Genomic DNA, 17,682 nt, shown 5'->3' on the forward strand with positions numbered 1-17,682 from the left:
TAACATGAGACAGTTCTAGCTGGATTCAATATCTTTTGGTTTGGTGGAAATTATTCATTGAATTGTGTGACAGTAATGAATCTGCGTGAATCTGAAAGAGCTGCTCCGACATCAAACACAGAGGCTAACGGCTTCGCTGAGAAAGCAATTTACAAATTCCAGATTTATACAAAAATGTCATGAAACTTTATTTTTCAAAGCATCATGAAAATATCAAAATCATTCATTCAGCGTCACAGTTTTCACTGTTAATATACAATCATCTCAGTCACACTTACATTCAATATATAAAAATATAAAACCAAAACTGTTTAAAAATACACAATTGCCAAGTAAAACTGAGGCACTTGAAACAATGTATTGCTATTTTGAGTGCTGGCAAATAGTTTCGGACTAACGACTGTGCAAAAGTTGTAATAATTTCACTCTTAAAAATAAGTTTGCACTTGTTCCCTATAACGATGGCTTCAATATCCCATGGTGTTTATGTTTTTACTGTCGTGTGTGGTTCATATAAAAAGTTGAGAGGATTCCATTCTAACCAAAGGCAGCCATTGAGAGACATTGGCACAAACGGGTACAAACATTAAAAGATAACATTGTGAATGCGTATAAAACATCTCTAAACATGCAGAAAAGTGCATGAATAGCACAGGTAGGTGAGTACATGGTATGACAAAGCTCAACACTGATTGCAATCGCGGAAACACTGCTTGAAACTAGAAGCACATGGCAGAGCTATTTATACTCCGAAATGGAATCGAGATCATCAGTCGTACAAAAGTCTGCATATTTGGAACGAACACTCAACGTTATTCCCTGACAGTTCTCCTGGGCCGGTTTCTGGTGGAGCAGCATCTCAGTTCAATGTGCTACACAACAACCAGATTCCTCATGCTTGTGCAGAAGAGACATTCTGGAGAAGGTTTTGGAACAGTTCTTGCATTGGTATTTTTTCACATCCGAATGGGTCTGTAGGTGAGCCCTGAGGTTGGACCTGTCCGCGAAAGCCCTATTGCAGTGGGGACAGGAAAATGGCTTCTCTCCTGTCAAGAGAGAGACAAGGACATGGTCAGTGGATCATACACAGATATACATACACAGATGTAACGGTGTGCAGCAGTTACTTCTGTTAAACATCTTGGCCTAGAATGTTGTTGGGTGGCTGCATTATGTGGCAAGGAAAAGCACTGTGTTGAATGTCATGCATGACATTAAGTTCAAAGGAAAAAAACTAATATGTTATTCTATTCTTAACACCACCATCAAAAGTTTCTCTTTGGGAATAATGGTGTGTGTGGGTTGAAATCCTCACTTTATATGCAGCCTTAGAGACAGACAACAGAATAAATGCACTAAGCAGTGCAACAGTCTGCACTGTATAATTGAATGAGATGGGGTGTAAAGGTTAGTAAATAATGCAACAGGTTGAATCGAAGAGGCTATAATTGAAAAAGCCAATAAGGCTCCACTGCCTTGCCCCTTCACTCAGGAGGCCTCTGTGGGTGAACTCACCGGTGTGCGTCCTGATATGTCCTTGGAGCAGCCAGGGTCTGGAGAAGGCTTTGCCGCATATCTTGCAAACACAGGGCAAGGTGTGAGTCCTGATGTGCATTTTGAGCGCCCCAAGGCTAACATACTCCTTTTCGCAGTATTTGCAACTGAACGATTTCCTCGTTTGGGCGTCGCAGTGCAGCTGTTTGTGCTTGAGCAGTCCAGAGTACGTGGAGTAGGACTTGCTGCACAAACCGCACTGGAATTTCTCTGCCTCCACTCCGTGAGGGTCTGTCAGCTTGGCCAGCAGCAGCGGGTCATCCTCGTCGCTCCTCGGGCTCTCGGAGCCGCTGTGGAGGTCTTTGGAGGAGGTGTCGGAGAGCGAGGAGGGGTATCCAGAGATCGGGGACAGGTCACTGGGAAGCGGGGACAGCGGGAGGTTGCTGGTAGTCCATACGGTGATGGGGCTGTACGCTGCCGGGCTCAGGACCTCCGGTTGTGGGATGACAGGCAGGGGAAGGCCCTTGTAGATATACGGTGAAATGAAGACTGAAAAAATAAAGACAAAACATTAAATGAGTGACGTGTAGTCCATTTGTCTGGATGTAAACCTGCGCCTGTATGGAAGGACTTGCATCGCTTCACTGCAAAGCACAGATTTCAAAGTTGGCCGAAGTAAAAAAAATAAAAACAAACTGAAGAATCAAAACAATGAAACACGATGTATCGACGTGACTGCATGTAAACAACAACTCGCACAAGTTTGCAAGGTTACACTGGAGCTGCGGATTCAATCAATGAACTTTGAAAACTTTACCTGTGGGGCTTTCCAGCTCACTATAATTGGGCTTCTTAGCGAAGTTTGTATGTTTCTTGACCAGAAAGGAGCGTGGCATCTTGGAAAACAAGTGGGAGACTTGGGAAAACTTTTAGTGTGGAAGATACAGCGCTGAGCGACAGTTTGCTGTGTCAAGAAATCCCTACTGCATAGTCCGGTGGAGTGTCATGGTGTGCGGCGCTGCGCTCTTGGAGACAGTGCAGTGGGTAGCTGTAAAGAGCTGTAAATACTCCCCTATCAGGTGCATGGGAGGAGCCAGCTGCCCCCTATTTACATAGACGGGGACGTCAAACCAATTAAAACGCACTTTGACCACAGAAGCTTGTAGAATAGACTTTTATACGTGCGCGTAAAACCCTAATGGGCGGGGTTATAGCCACCTCCTCTAGTAAGACAGGTGCTTTGTGGTGGAGGTGGACCTGTGTGTGTGTGGGTGGGTGTGTTCGTGTGTGTGTGTGTGTGTGTGTGTGTGTGTGTGTGTGTGTGTGTGTGTGTGTGTGTGTGTGTGTGTGTGTGTGTGTGTGTGTGTGTGTGTGTGTGTGTGTGTGTGTGTGTGTGTGTGTGTGTGTGTGTGTGTGTGTGTACTTTTATGGAAGGGGCTGCATGGATTTACAGCAATGAACTGATTCATTTTGCAGATACATTATAAAAAATACATTAAGCTGATGCTCTTACCCACGGGGCCTTACAATGAGTGCTGCCACAGCAAGATGACTTTAAATACTTAGATCACCAAAATGACAAGCAACCAGTGTTGCACTCACTCTGTTGCCCTAACATTTTCCTGCAGCCACAGAATAATAATGTACGAGTTCGGCTCCAAGAACAGAAATAGTATAGCTGAGGAGAGAGATGAGGGGTCTTTCATCACCAGTGCAATCACTGGAATGTACAAGTTGTTGTTGATGATTGCTGTGTTGCAAACCTCTGGAGACTTGTGTAGCCTATGGGTGGCACTTTAAACTTGGAGAACAGCAAAACAAAAACATCAGACCACTAATAACTAACACACTAACACTAATAATAAATGGTAATTATGATGACTGGCAGAGATGAGTAAAGTTTATTTTCTATGTAGGCTATTAGAGCCTACATATTTTAATATTATGTTTATCCAAATACATTGAATAGACAAATCTATGCCTTCACATGGTGCAATGCTCAAACCAGGAATTGGATGGAAATGCATCCTGCCAGCCGCATTGTTATTCTGTCGGTTTGCCAGAGAAGGGCTTTCCTAATGCAATAGTGTATGGTGGAAAAACCACACATTTTCCTTGCCAATAATGCAATAAGGCATCCCTCCTTGAGATGTAAATTTAAGTGTAGTGTCTCAAGGTCAGATAGCATAATCTCATTTACCTCTGCTGCTGAGCAGGACGGGGAGAGGCAAACTTAGCAGTCGACGCCCCCTTGTGTCCAACTCCCTTGAATGGGAGGTGTGGGTTATATATCTAAATGAACAAGGCAAAGAGGAAAGGAAACAAAACAAAACAAAGGAAAGGCTTAGCTTTGGGAATATTGAAAAGCAGGTCCTGGAGCAGTTGGATTGGCTAGGTCAGCAGATATGAAAAGCTCCTTATGTCTGGGCCACGCATTAAGTTAATTGTGAACTGCTTATCTTATCTATAAAACATAATTGCAGATCATGCATAGTTTCCCTTTGTGCCCCGTTGGATTATAAAGGGAAGGGAAGGTTATCTCTGCATAATAACTCTTGCCTACTGTCACAGTCACACATACAGTAACGCTCTTGGTGCATGGCATAACATGGCGAAGAGGTTGGGCTGAGCATTGTGCAATAGGGGGTGTTTTGTGGTGATCTAGCGCTAAGCCCTGTGCTGAGATGAGATATTACTTTGTAATCAATGTAGCGTAGCCAGCAAACCATATCAAAGCGAAGCAGAGGAGGCGTGGCCAGGTAGAAACGGGCTTCTCTGCACTTTGCGTGTCGCTGAATTCAATACTGCACTCTGCATTCAGAGCACAAGCATGCTGTGAGACTGACAATAATGAATAAGGCAATCATTTGGTGTCAGTAGACAGAGAAGGGGATATAGCTCATTTCTAGTGGTCGGGACGGCTCATCCTCCCAAAAAACATCATCATCAAAGTCACACATCTTTGCAGAAAAAGTTAAAACGCCTTTATTGTGTGCATGGCAGAGATGGGGACTTGTGACTTGTGACTTGGACTCGAGTCACACTTAAGTCACACACAGTGACTTGAGACTCATCCTCAAAAGACTTGAGAGTCGACTCGAACTTGAGATTTGGGGCTCATGAATAATCTTTATTGAGGCCTATTTATTTATGTATTTATTCATCCATTTGCGCATTAGGAAATGTCTACTAATAATGTCAGCCAATCAATGCTGGTATGCTATAAAGGAGTGAGGATAATACAGTACCTGCTTTGAATTGCTTAGTTTTAGCTAGTGTTCTAAGCAGACTGAATAGCATCCAACAGATGATTGAATGCTCATCCTTAAGAGACTTGAAACTTGACATTGACTTGCCCCTCAAAGACTTGAGAGTTGACTTGTACTCGCAGAAAAAAAGACTTGTGAGCATCTCTGTTGTGTGGGCTAATAATTTGGTGTGCTGACTCAAATCATATCACTCTAAATAGCACAGGTAGTTCATTAAGACCATATTTCCTTAACACAGAGGTGGCCTTGCCTCCTCAGCCCTGTATACACAGAGTAGTGTATTCCACGGATAGCATTTAGCTACACAAATTCACCTGAAACTCCAAATCTTGTCATTAAGAACCAGGAAGAGGTTTTGTTGGAGACAGGATTGCTCAGTAGATGCTCATGAGGTCAAGTCCCACTTGTTCTCCGTGGTGGGCTTGTGACTGAACTGAAGTGTGTAACGAAGGCGTTACGAAGCCTCTGCTGAGACCAGACAACACCTCAAAGCCATATTAGATCCACTACAGGGGCCGGCGTACATTAGCCATGGTTCCATAACCACAGTTAGCGACATTACGGACTGAAACAGGACTGGGGAGCCTCGCACTGAGAAGAAATACAGAAGGATTACTGTAGTTTAGCCATGTGTGAAGTCACTGAGCATGCCCATTATCTCAGAATCACATCATTCCCCTTGGCATGGCCCATCCGACGCGACCTATTGCCTATGGGAGAGCAGATAGCCCCGAAAACTGCTGTAGGCTGTTGGGACATCAGGATTCAGTTGTTGGTTTTTTGCCCCTTATTATGAAGCCTCTCACAATAACAGAGTTGATCTGGGTGGTTTTTCCCCATCCAGACTGTGAATAAGCCGATGAGATGAGCAAGTGCCTCTCACTTATCCCAGATAGGTGTCTGAATGAGCTGTTGTGGCTCAAGGACTTTCTCTGGCGTTCATCTCAGGCAGCTATATCAGATGAAGATCCAACGGGCAGCCAGACGGTGGGAAGAATCTTCGCTGGCGCGATAACAGAATAGAGAATGAGCTGCACCTGCTCCACCTGCGCAGCTGCTCACGCAGAAGGGCCTCAGGGAAGACTCGCCATACGAATGCATCTGTAGCCGAATGTGTGGAGGATCAGCTGTGGTGCTGTTCAGTGCTGTACACACAAACCCATGTCATGTTAGCCTGCCGGTGCAACAATGGGGAAATTAACCTTATAAGCTTTAATAGCCTACCACATATAGGCCAAAGTTAAGCCTATATGAGCCCTTGTCCTTTATAGTGATTCTCAACCTTTTTCATATCAAGGAAGGACCCCTAATGTAGTGCAGATTAGGGCCACGGACCGGCGGGAGCCCCCATTTGATGAGATTTGGACCAAAATAATGAGTATATTATTGTTAGATATGATTTTCTCCGGAATTCCATGATAGTCTTTCTTCTTCATTCATTCTGTTATCTTATCGTAAATGAAATAACGGTGAAGTGTAATATGGTAATTCATTAATTTGCTGGACCCCCTGGACACCTCTCAAGGACCCCTGGTGGTCCCCGGACCCCACGTTGAGAACCACCTGCTCTATTATGCAAATCTTTGACATCTCCGTTTAGGGGAGAAAAGGCGAAAAACCTCTTCCCACTTTTTCTTTGTGACCTTTTGTCACATTTGCGCTGCATGCTGTCAGAGGACTCCCAAATGAATTCATAGGACCGCAGTGCGCGCAAATTTACCACGTTTTGTCAAATGTATCGTTCCGTGTTTTAGCACACGGATATAATGTAGGACATTGCAGATGTCGCTAAAAAATACAATAAAAAAGTAAATGCATCTCATATTTATGGACTATACAGAGTTGCGCTGGTAACGTTATAGCCTGAGTAAAATGCATGACGCGCGTTGAAACAAATCGCATGTGATTTCCAGGCAGCAGCTTCGGTCATTTTGGCAGCTGCACGATGCGAGAGAGATGTGAAACTGGAGCCAGTGCCTGCCTGCCCTGCCCGGAGAGGTCGACGGAGAGGAACCGCTCGAATCGTCGCTGCTGAGGAAATATGGAAAAATCTCGTTTTCCATGTAAGTGCTGCCGGGTGCTGGTCGCTTTCTGCACATTGCTACAGTGGTAGTGGACCAGGATGCCGTGTGGGCGACGCTGCTGCCACAAGGGATGCATTGTGATTTCACAGAGATGTTTTAGCAACCGTTGCATAAATTAACTAAGAAAGCATCTCCTGAGGGATTGATGCTGCGAGTCCAAGGGATCTAATAACACATCGCCACCTGTTACTAAATCAGGTAAGCTTCAGACCTTTCCGCACTTACATCTACACTGATATCAGTGCAGTCGCACGTAGGTGGTTAATTATTATGGGCATTACTAAAACGGAAATATTGCATTTGCGATTTACTTTTTTTGGCAATGTAATTTGAATCCATATGGCTACTGCGCACCAAGATTTATGTGCCAATAACCTACAGTGATCCGTTGAATGATAAAGCCTTTTACAACCTAATAATCACGTTTGTGCAACGCACTGTGGGGGACAGTTCACTTATGATGGGCCTGGTGTGGAAAGACCTTTTCATTATTGTATGATTTGCATGAAATGTGTGCTTGCAGAAACCTCATTGCCTCAGTGCTGGGATAATGAAGGTATAGGCTACCCGCAGTTCCTCCAGCCAGCGCTGTGGCAGCCCTCTTTTCATCCATAGGGATATTCAGCAACATTAAAGTAGCCTATAGCTGCATTGCCAATCCTGAACACACTTTATACATGGGCTATTTAAAATCTTAGTGAACTGGCACACCCCGCTGATAGCCTGCTATCCTTTCTTGATCCTTTGCAGCTTCTTGGAATAATAGCAACGTCCATCCTATGGCAACCTGAGGAGTATTTCACGTCCCACTGTTCCAGTGTGTTTTATACGCTCCTGGATCCCCCAAGGGCTTCACAAAATTGATGTTGCTTCTGTAACTATAAACTGGGGTTGAGGAGAGTATGTTTCTTTTCACCGTGGGTTGAAGGTGAAGGCTATCAGTGCCGTTTGTATTTAAGAAATGTGCTCTGCATGCTGAGAAATAGGAGTCAGACTGACTGCATGGCAGTGCCTAATATCTCCTCGTTCTTTCATCATCATCATCATCATTTCAGGTGTATTTCTTCAGCAGGGCTCCAGCATAGCAAGTGGTGTTCATACTGTGCAAGGAATATTGAGCTGAGCCGGTCCATTCAATGGCCATAGGTCAGGAGCAATCTGTGTGATGTACTGGAGGTTCCACTTACTACAGAATGAAAGACGTTGACATGTCATTGACAAATTTATGCCCCTGACGCCCAACCCTTCCCCCATTCAGTTTATGTCCTAAATCAAAGAGCAGTTTGGCCAAGTGACAAAGGTCCTTTGTCACAAAGATGGTGGTGGCCGAGTGAAATGTGTCAGTGTGTCAGGCAGGCGGGGAGGGAACCAGGCGTGACTCGTTGGACTCCCAACTTGAATATCTGGATTAGGGATGGGGATCGATCGAGACCCGGTGTCGATCGATAAATTCTCTAAACCCGATGTGGCCTGAGCTTATCGATACCGCCTCCCAAATCACTTCTGCTGCACAAACATGCATCGATTTAAAGTTTTTGAATTCAATTGAATTGCCTGCCAACCGCCGTCAACTGAACAAAGAAGAATTGAATTGCCTCACCAGGCTAATAGGCAAATTGTATTCTGTTCAGAAATCATAGTCACAGAGCCACCGTTGAGCAATCAAAGCAATACCAGTTCTGTTAAGAATATATTGTCTTCTCGTCTTTCGAACAAATAAAAGAAAAATATCGATAGTGACCGTCGATATCGAGAAAGACTCCGATCGTTAAGCTGTCTCGAAAAAGAGAATGATCCCAATCTGGATCAGCTCATATTGGAGGCAGCCATGAAGGAAACTGTCAGCAAGTTTGATCTTGATCTATTGAGATATATAGTGAGGACAATAAGCAGTATCTATGTAATGGTATAGCCAGCAGGTAGTGCTGTGCAGTGCGTGCGTAACCCTCACTCCCCAACGCCTCAAGATGTGACGGACGCTAGAGCCCATGCGCTTTAGCCTCCTTGCTAGAGTGTCCTTCCATGACAGAGGTTCCTGGTTCGATTCCCAGCTGCCAGAGGACTACACAGCATGGCATATCTACACCAGTGGTTCTGAAACGTTGTCACATCAAGGCCCCCTAAACTGACACATTAGACCACTGATCCCAATCTGATAAGATGTTTGCTTTTAGATGTTTTATTACAGAAAGCGTATGAAACCCATGACCAAAATTAGTCACACATTCTATCATTGTCGTGTCTTACTTACGGATGGAATTATAGTGACAATAAATGATTACGCTTTTTGCTGGGGACCCCCTGGCATCCCCTCAAGGACCCCTGGGGGTCCCCGGACCCCACTTTGAGAACCACCGATCTACACTATTCAACAATACACCATTTCCCCACTCTACCTTCCCTATAGGCAATTACTTATCTGCTGCTTCCGCTGCAAGTGAATCCCATTGGACGATTTAAAAATGCTGACAGATAAAATAGCTTAAAATATCCAATTGGTAGAAATCGCCCTAAGGCATCTTTAGAACTGGTGAGAATGTACACATTTACATTAATTATGTATGTTAACACGTTGCAAGTGCTGTTTCGCCTATCACCCAGCAGCTCGATCTACAGTGTATATAGCTGTCACCAATATTATCCAGCGATTTACACTTGTGTTTCAATCTGAAACATTCAGCCTGATGCATTCACTGACCTATTTGGGCCGTGGTTTGAAGTGCTGCGCTCAAGGCGACGCTCACAGAAGAACTATTCCTTAACAAGGGTGTGTGCAAAGCATGGAGTAGTGGAATGAGCAGGCAGAAAGTAACGCGCGCGGGGGGGGGGGGGGGGGTGGGCGATGCAAGCAGCTTCACACACACATCATATTCTGAAAATGTTCCGGAGACGTGTACTCTGTGTGCACGCTCGCTGCATGCCGAGAGAGCTTTTTCCCGAATATTTAATGGCAAACGGTTAGCACCCTGAAATAGAGCTGGAAAACATTTTCCTCCAGCGACTGTTCCATCGAAAGGGCAGCTGGGAGAGAGAGAGTCTATATTGTCACTGTAACACTGTCCACACACACAGTACATCTTCATATTACACTCCAGCCCCACACACACAGCCAGGCAGCGGAGGAGAGACGGCCATATCGCACCTCATATTGCAGTGCGGGAGTGGAATTGGTTTGGTCCATCATCCATGCAAGCTGTTCCAGATGTTGAACGGAATTCATCGAGGGGGGGGGGGGGGGGAGGGGAGGGGGGTCGCCATATGTTTTTCGCCGCCGTTTTAATTAAGCAACAATTGCCACACGTAGAAATGATTGTCAATATTTCAGTCAACGTGCAACAAAGTGGACTTTTTTTCTCTTCTGCCACACAAAGTGACTGTCATGCAGAGGGGAGGCAGTTAGTCGTCTGGCTTAGTGGAGGCTGATGGCTAATGAAGCAAGTGCACGGCAACTCTCATGGCGTGGGGGGGGGGGCACCGGGGGACGGGGGGACGACGACACCGGGGGACGTTGGGGGGGGGGGGGGAGGGGGCACCAGGACACTCATTTATATGCCCCTCATATAGCAGCCCATCTGATGTAGAGGGTCAGCACTGCCACACAGACGCAGGCAGTGGTAGAGCCACGCGTCGCTTATATTGCTGACCAGAGAAGAAGAAGTAAGGGGTTAAATGGTACCTTAGTGGTTTACAGTATGTATCATATTTAAAGATGAGCTTCTCCCTCCACCGCTGCATTTTCCAGTGGAAGGAAGGCAGTATTTCTCCCAGGCTTTACAGTCTCTTAAGCAGCCGGGCTGGACAATTTTAGGTCACATTTGATTAATGTGGACAGTGTGTTTATTCGTTACCTTGACAACCAACTACAGTACGGTGGCTGTGCCTATTAATTGGCTCAACCTTGATGGCAGACGGTCTTATTCACTGTAAATTGCGATATTGTGTGTTTCTTTTGCGACATTTGCAATTCATGCAATGGCTGTATTGTAAATAGCTCCCAGCAGCAATTAACCCAGTTCCCAATCTTGCGTATGAAGGTGAGACAAACTGTATATGACCATCATAGTGTTTGCTTAAGAACAGTCTCTCTTGTGAAATTGTCAACACTTAGGAAGCATTTATAACGCATTAGTTATTCATATATTGTATAGCTGCGTTGAATTGAATTGCATGTTTTAAGCCAGGACTTTCCAGAATTTACTGTATCCCTTTGGTAATAATTTGTCTCTTGTCAAGCAGTTTGAATTCATAAACAGTTTGTCTTAGCATGCAAGATATTTTCCAGAGTTGTCTTATTTCCCTACTTTATATTTTGTCGATGAACAGATTGGTGTCCCCTGTGTAGCATCAGTTCAATCTAGCCTAGCCTCCCATTCATATGCTGAGGTTTTTAATCCTTTCATGGATTCCCATGCACAGCATGGTGCCATCTCCAGGCCCCGGCGTCTTCTTCCTGATACAGCCTATTTAAGAAGATGTCCTCTATAAATGCTTTAGAAGATATATTAGAAAATGGGGCGAATACTTAACCTTCTTGGAGGGCTCCTGACATGGGCCATATTCTGGGGGCAGTCGCATTTTTCATGTTTAGTGTCTCAATGCATGGGCCAAAAATATGTATTTGTTGTGTAGCCTACTTCCTTGTTTTGTGACAGATTGTCTGTTGAGGTGTGTCTAGTTTCAAGTATCTGTGTCCATTCCACTATTATGATGGACCATTTATGTGGACAACCAAGTCCAATTGTGTGTGTGGTGAAGACGAGTTGTGTGTGTGTGTGTGTGTGTGTGTGTGTGTGTGTGTGTGTGTGTGTGTGTGTGTGTGTGTGTGTGTGTGTGTGTGCGCGTGCGCGTGCGTGCGTGTGTGCGTGCGTGGGTGGGGGGGGGGTGTTGGGGTTAGGGTGAGAGGTTTACTTTGTGTGTATACGTTGTGATGTATATTATTTTGTATTGTGTTTAAGAAAACAGAACGTTAATCAGAAAACAATCTGGCAAATATGACTGGAATATTTTCTTCCATGCTACTGTCCAGCTATTTTCTGCTGTAAAGATCACTTAGGAGAATGGCTATTGCTACTCAAGGTAATGTAATAATGACTGCGTGTGTTCATTCACGGAGCGTAATTAAGTCGCTCATGTAAGGGAACATGCTTCGCTTGCCCAACCCATTAACATAAAACTTAAACGCCAATATATCATATGTTGAGGAAATACAATTAATTGCATCCAATTAAGGAACCTGTCACCAGGAGAGAGAAAAAAACCCACTGTGAGGTTAGCTGACCCCTAAATGAATCGTAAAAGCTTTATAGCGTATCTCTACAATACACCGCTTACACCGATCTCTGTGACTCGAGATCCGGTGATAGGGAAACAGTTTGTGAAATGATTCCCTCAGATTTAAGCTGGCACCCGGCTGGTATCTGGTGGCACTCTGTTGCCAGAAAGCATACATCACAATCAGGAAGGTCAGGGGGCTGCGCCATAAATGTGTCAGTCACTAATTTACTCCTGCACCTATCACTCACCAGCCATCTGCTACACAGAGCACTGGCTGTCACTAGGTCGCAGGTATTGACGGAGAGGTCATAAAAGGCTTCTATACGATTTCTTTTGACAAATGCTTTAAAAGAACGAGGCCAAAGCACATGATATTCTTGAGTCATCCAATTGAGTCATTCTTGAGCTCGTCCAACGCAGCGTGAAGATCAAGTCAGTTTGTTCATCTGTCATGATGCACATTTCTAGATGAAAAAGAACGAGCATGTCACACAAGTGTAAACGCTATTTTACAAAAAGGACGCCGTGTGACGAGGAGTAAGGAGGTTGTCAGGCCCTCAACAACAGAATTCTACAGTTCATTATGTTCTCACACATGCATTTGGCAGATCCCTTGGCTGTGAATCTCTGTCCGCTTAATGGAGGTTATAATTTGAACATGAATCTTTTGTTAAATCACGTTTTTTTCTTATCTTCTCCCATTTTCTTCCCAATTCCACTTAGCCAATTCCCACTGCTGTCCCGGTCGTTGCTCCACCGCCTCTGCTGATCTGGGTTGTAGACTAGCACATGCTTCAAATGATACATGTGGAGTCGCCAGCCGCTTCTCTTCACCTGACAGCGAGGCGTTTCACCGGCAGGACGTTAACGTGTGGGAGGATCACCTCGTTCCCCCCCCAGTTCCCCTCCACCTCCGAACAGGCGCCCCGACCGACCAGAGGAGGCACTAGTGCAGCGACCATAATCCAGCTTCCCACCCACGGACACGGCCAATTGTGCCTGTATGGACGCCCGACCAAGCCGGAGGTAACACGGGAGCTCGAACCCGCAACCCTCATGTTGGTACTAGGCAGGGAATCTACCGCTGCTACCAGGACGCCAAACGTGAACAACAGCATTTTAGAGGTCATTATGTTCTCACACATGCATGTGAGCCTACACATTTCCTTCAGCATAATGGAATTTACATTGACCATGAATCCTTTTGAAGGCAGGGACATTTAAACACTGCACTAACATTACAATATCAACGACCATCACGTCAAATTAAAAGCTACACTCCAAGGAACCATATGTTCCAGGTCACCGAAGAAATGTCACATAAGTGAAACCCATCTCAATTTTACAGTAGTAAAACTACATTTGCCGCAGCACACAGGCGGGCAGCTGCTCCACCTGCTAGGCAAAATGGCCATCCATCATCCGGTATGGGCCACAGCTGTCCTCAGGTAGATGGAGATGTCAACCATCACAATTTACACATCATCCCTGCAATCTAACGCCGCTACTCTCTCTCACTGCCCTGCCATTATTGTGTCACAGACAAGAACGTTATTTGAAGAAAACATCGGCGGGCGAATCGGTCGCAGTGAGAATATCTGATGGCGTCGCCGTGTTGTGCTGACTCCACTTAAAAGCTACAAAAGGTGCAGCCTAGTTAATCTTGGATTCTTGCAGAAAAGGGAGCCCGCCCGCTCGCATTTTGTCAGGATGTACGAGGTCACCCGCTAGGACAAAGCGCTCATCTTCCAGCTGCAGACACATTTTTCAGCTGACCACATGTTAGACATTCATTTTTAAATGGGGTCCTGCAAAATGGCGTGAAGATTACTCTCCCATCCATCAAGGAGAGGCGGCTTGTCTCCGACAGGGCTCACCCCTAAGCATCACTGTATGGGTGAGAAAGATGATTAAGAGAAAATTGTCTCCTCGTCAAACTGAATTTGAAAGTCAATTCAAACTCAATTTCCTGTCCTGAAGTCGGTTTAATGATGTGTGATTGGTGTAACAACCAGAAGACTTTTTTTACTTTTAACATCGACTTTAACTATACCTAAGGACTCCTAATGGTTAGGCAAAGACTTGAAACTTTTGAGTATTTTAACTAAGGTAAATAGACCTGGACCTATTACCTCATTCGTCTTGAGTGATATTGGTGATGCTTTATCGATACCACTATCGATCATTTTCTATTATTTGGTGGAAAGATGAGACGACAATCAATTTTAAACAGGACTGGTATTGCTTAACTGCGAGTCTGTGACTGTTTAATTTCTCAACCGAATGAAATTGGACTCGCCTGCCTCTGCAATTCAAATCTTCTTTGTTCAGTTAACGGCGGTTGGCAGGCAATTCAATTGAATTCAAAAACTTCATTCGATGTATGTGTTTGTGCACCAGTGATTTGAAACGACATGACTCTCGTCTCTCGCTAGTCTCAGACCTCATCGTATCGATGGATACCGGGTCTCGATCTCCATCCCTCTTTACACCCCTGGCCCACGTTGCTTTTAAGTCATGCGTGTGATGATCCCATCGCAAAGATGGTCTCTAGTTTTTTTGCGCTTTTGAACACGCGGTGAGTCACTTGCCCTGGCTCCTTGTCCTGGTGAGTCACTTGCCCTGGTGAGTCACTTGCCCTGGTGAGTCACTTGCCCTGGCTCCTTGCCCTGGTGAGTCACTTGCCCTGGCTCCTTGCCCTGGTGAGTCACTTGCCCTGGTGAGTCACTTGCCCTGGTGAGTCACTTGCCCTGGCTCCTTGCCCTGGTGAGTCACTTGCCCTGGCTCCTTGCCCTGGTGAGTCACTTGCCCTGGCTCCTTGCCCTGGTGAGTCACTTGCCCTGGTGAGTCACTTGCCCTGGTGAGTCACTTGCCCTGGCTCCTTGCCCTGGTGAGTCACTTGCCCTGGTGAGTCACTTGCCCTGGCTCCTTGCCCTGGTGAGTCACTTGCCCTGGCTCCTTGCCCTGGTGAGTCACTTGCCCTGGTGAGTCACTTGCCCTGGCTCCTTGCCCTGGTGAGTCACTTGCCCTGGCTCCTTGCCCTGGTGAGTCACTTGCCCTGGCTCCTTGCCCTGGTGAGTCACTTGTCCTGGTGAGTCACTTGCCCTGGCTCCTTGCCCTGGTGAGTCACTTGCCCTGGCTCCTTGCCCTGGTAAGTCACTTGCCCTGGCTCCTTGCCCTGGTGAGTCACTTGCCCTGGTGAGTCACTTGCCCTGGTGAGTCACTTGCCCTGGCTCCTTGCCCTGGTGAGTCACTTGCCCTGGCTCCTTGCCCTGGTGAGTCACTTGCCCTGGTTCCTTGCCCTGGCTCCAGATGGGATGCTTCCCTAGTGGCAAATACATTTGCAAATTTCATTAGGGGCGACTCTTACTGTATAATCAGAAGTCAATGATTTATGCATGACATTTTTTGCTTCAAGTGCATATATAAGTTTTTAATCCGCTAGAACAATGATCATAGTGGAAACGCATGCCACTGCAGCTCAACAAAAAGGTGGCGTTCAGCCAACACTGCATACTAATGAGGAGAGTTTCCCAAGGGTGTACACTTTGGAAATCATTTGTGGCTGGCAAATGGAAGAATATAAGTTAATTGTCTTTTGGCATTCATACACGACGAGGAACCACACGTTTTTATTTAGAAGTGAAGCATCGGGATCCTTCATCATGGGTTAAACGATGGAATTCACTTTTGAATCTCCTTTCTTTGCACAAGGTTGTTATTTGTGAAATGAAAGCTTTGAATTGCTTCTCATTCAACATCGCTGTGAGTCATAGTTAAGTTGACATCACAGATGGTGCGGTTTTCTTGCACTCGTCGTGTAGGATAGATCTTTTGAATCATAACCAGAAGCGTTCAATCAGCAGTATCAGTATATTACTGGCGATGCTCTGTTCTTCTTACACTTTGTATTTTGGTCAAGCGGAAAGGCTTTAAATGTGTCGTTTGTTTGTTTCCCAGCTCTTGCTGCCTCTCAGCTGCTCCTCTCCTGCTAATGGATCCCACCCTTAACCACATTTAGGATTGGAATAATACCTGCGCTGCATCCTCCTCATATTGCCGCAGCACAGCCACCGATCAGGGAGCGTCGGGAGTGAAACCTCGCTACAGGATAGCCTCATTCTGCTCTTCAGCGAGGGCTCCGCTGGGAATACTCCTCGCCCCGTACCCCTGCAACAGCCACAGCCAGCCAGGAGAGGTGACAGCACTGCCCCCCACCCCCCCCCCCCCCCAATCTGACAGCCATGATCTGGGAAGGTCCTCTGCTGCGGGTTGGATCAGAGATCAACTCGCTGCTCGATGGCTAGACCTCTCTAACGGAAGAGCTGGGGGCTTTTCTACTGAGGTAAGAGACTCCCTCTCCTTCAAGGCGCAGTCATGTCTGTGAGTGGAACTGGTTTATGTAAATCCAATCAATTATTATTATTATTATTATTATTATTATTAGGTGTGTGGCTCCTCAAAATATTGCTTGCCACTAGCCATTAGGGCTGCAACTAACGATTATTTTCATTGTCGATTAATCTGTTCGCCGTTTCTTTTTTCCTTTTCTTTTTTCTATAATTTTTTCGATTTCCACCCCCATTTTCTCCCCAATTGTACATGGCCAATTTTTGCCCCTGCTGCCCCGACCGACCAGAGGAGGTGCTAATGCAGTGCCCAGGACACATACCCTCAATTCAGCTTCCCACCCACAGACACAGCCAATCGTGCCTGTATGGACACCCGACCAAGCCTGAAGTAACACGGGGGCACGAACCTGCGACCCTCATGTTGGTAGGCAGGTTATCTACTGCTCCACTACCCGGATGCCCACATTTGCTGTTTCTTGATCTAGAAAATGTCATAAAATGGTGAAAAATGTCGATGAGTGTTTCCTAAAGCACAAGATGACGTCCTCAAATGTCTTGCTTTGTCCACAACCCAAAGATATTCAGTTTACTCACATAGCGGAGAAAATATTCACATTTAAGAAGCTGGAATCAGAGAGGTTTTGACTTGTTTTTCTTAAAATAAAATTACTCAAACTGATTAATCGATTATTAAAATAGTTGGCGATTAATGTAATAGTTGAATGATAATTAATTGATGAATCGTTGCAGCTCTACTAGCCATCTGTGAAGAGTAACTGAAACGATTTGAAGTGTGTGTGTGCGCGCGCGCGGGCGTGTGTGTGTGGGGTGCTTATCACTCTAGTCTCCCTAATGTTTTACAACCATGCTACCAGGCCTGTTGCACTTCCACCATGGCTTGCTGTTCTCCACAGCCTTGTTTGACTGAGAGTGTTAATGTGCTTCCAGACAAGGTATCAGATATGGTAACGCGGTTCCTTTCTGAGAGCAATGGATTCAATATTGGAAGATTTATTAGGATACCTGGGTTCTCACCTTCGCTAATGAATTATTCATTACCACTTAATGGCCTCAAGTTTTGCGAGTTGAGTTAAGAAGACGCATATTCCTTTCTCTGCCTTCTCTCAAGTTCCTATAAGAAGGCGGTTACTCTAATGAAAATAGGCATACTGCTAACAGCGCTGTCTAAAGTGGGAATCACTTCTCCAC

The 17,682-nt window shown here is 45.5% G+C and overlaps 1 protein-coding gene across 1 annotated transcript; it reads right to left on the reverse strand.

Annotated features, from left to right (window-relative positions):
* Window positions 1–203: 203 nt before the first annotated feature.
* snai2 (snail family zinc finger 2) lies at window positions 204–2,509 on the reverse strand. Its single transcript, XM_083653581.1, has 3 exons — window positions 2,312–2,509; window positions 1,516–2,043; window positions 204–1,046 (listed from the first exon to the last, which is right to left on the reverse strand). Exons 1-3 carry the CDS (start codon window positions 2,388–2,390, stop codon window positions 865–867), a joined length of 789 nt encoding a protein of 262 aa, XP_083509707.1. The 5' UTR covers window positions 2,391–2,509; the 3' UTR covers window positions 204–864.
* Between the last annotated feature and the right edge of the window lie 15,173 nt (window positions 2,510–17,682).

The sequence above is a fragment of the Poromitra crassiceps genome, assembly GCF_964638095.1.
Source record: "Poromitra crassiceps genome assembly, chromosome: 17".
Lineage (NCBI taxonomy): Eukaryota > Metazoa > Chordata > Actinopteri > Beryciformes > Melamphaidae > Poromitra > Poromitra crassiceps.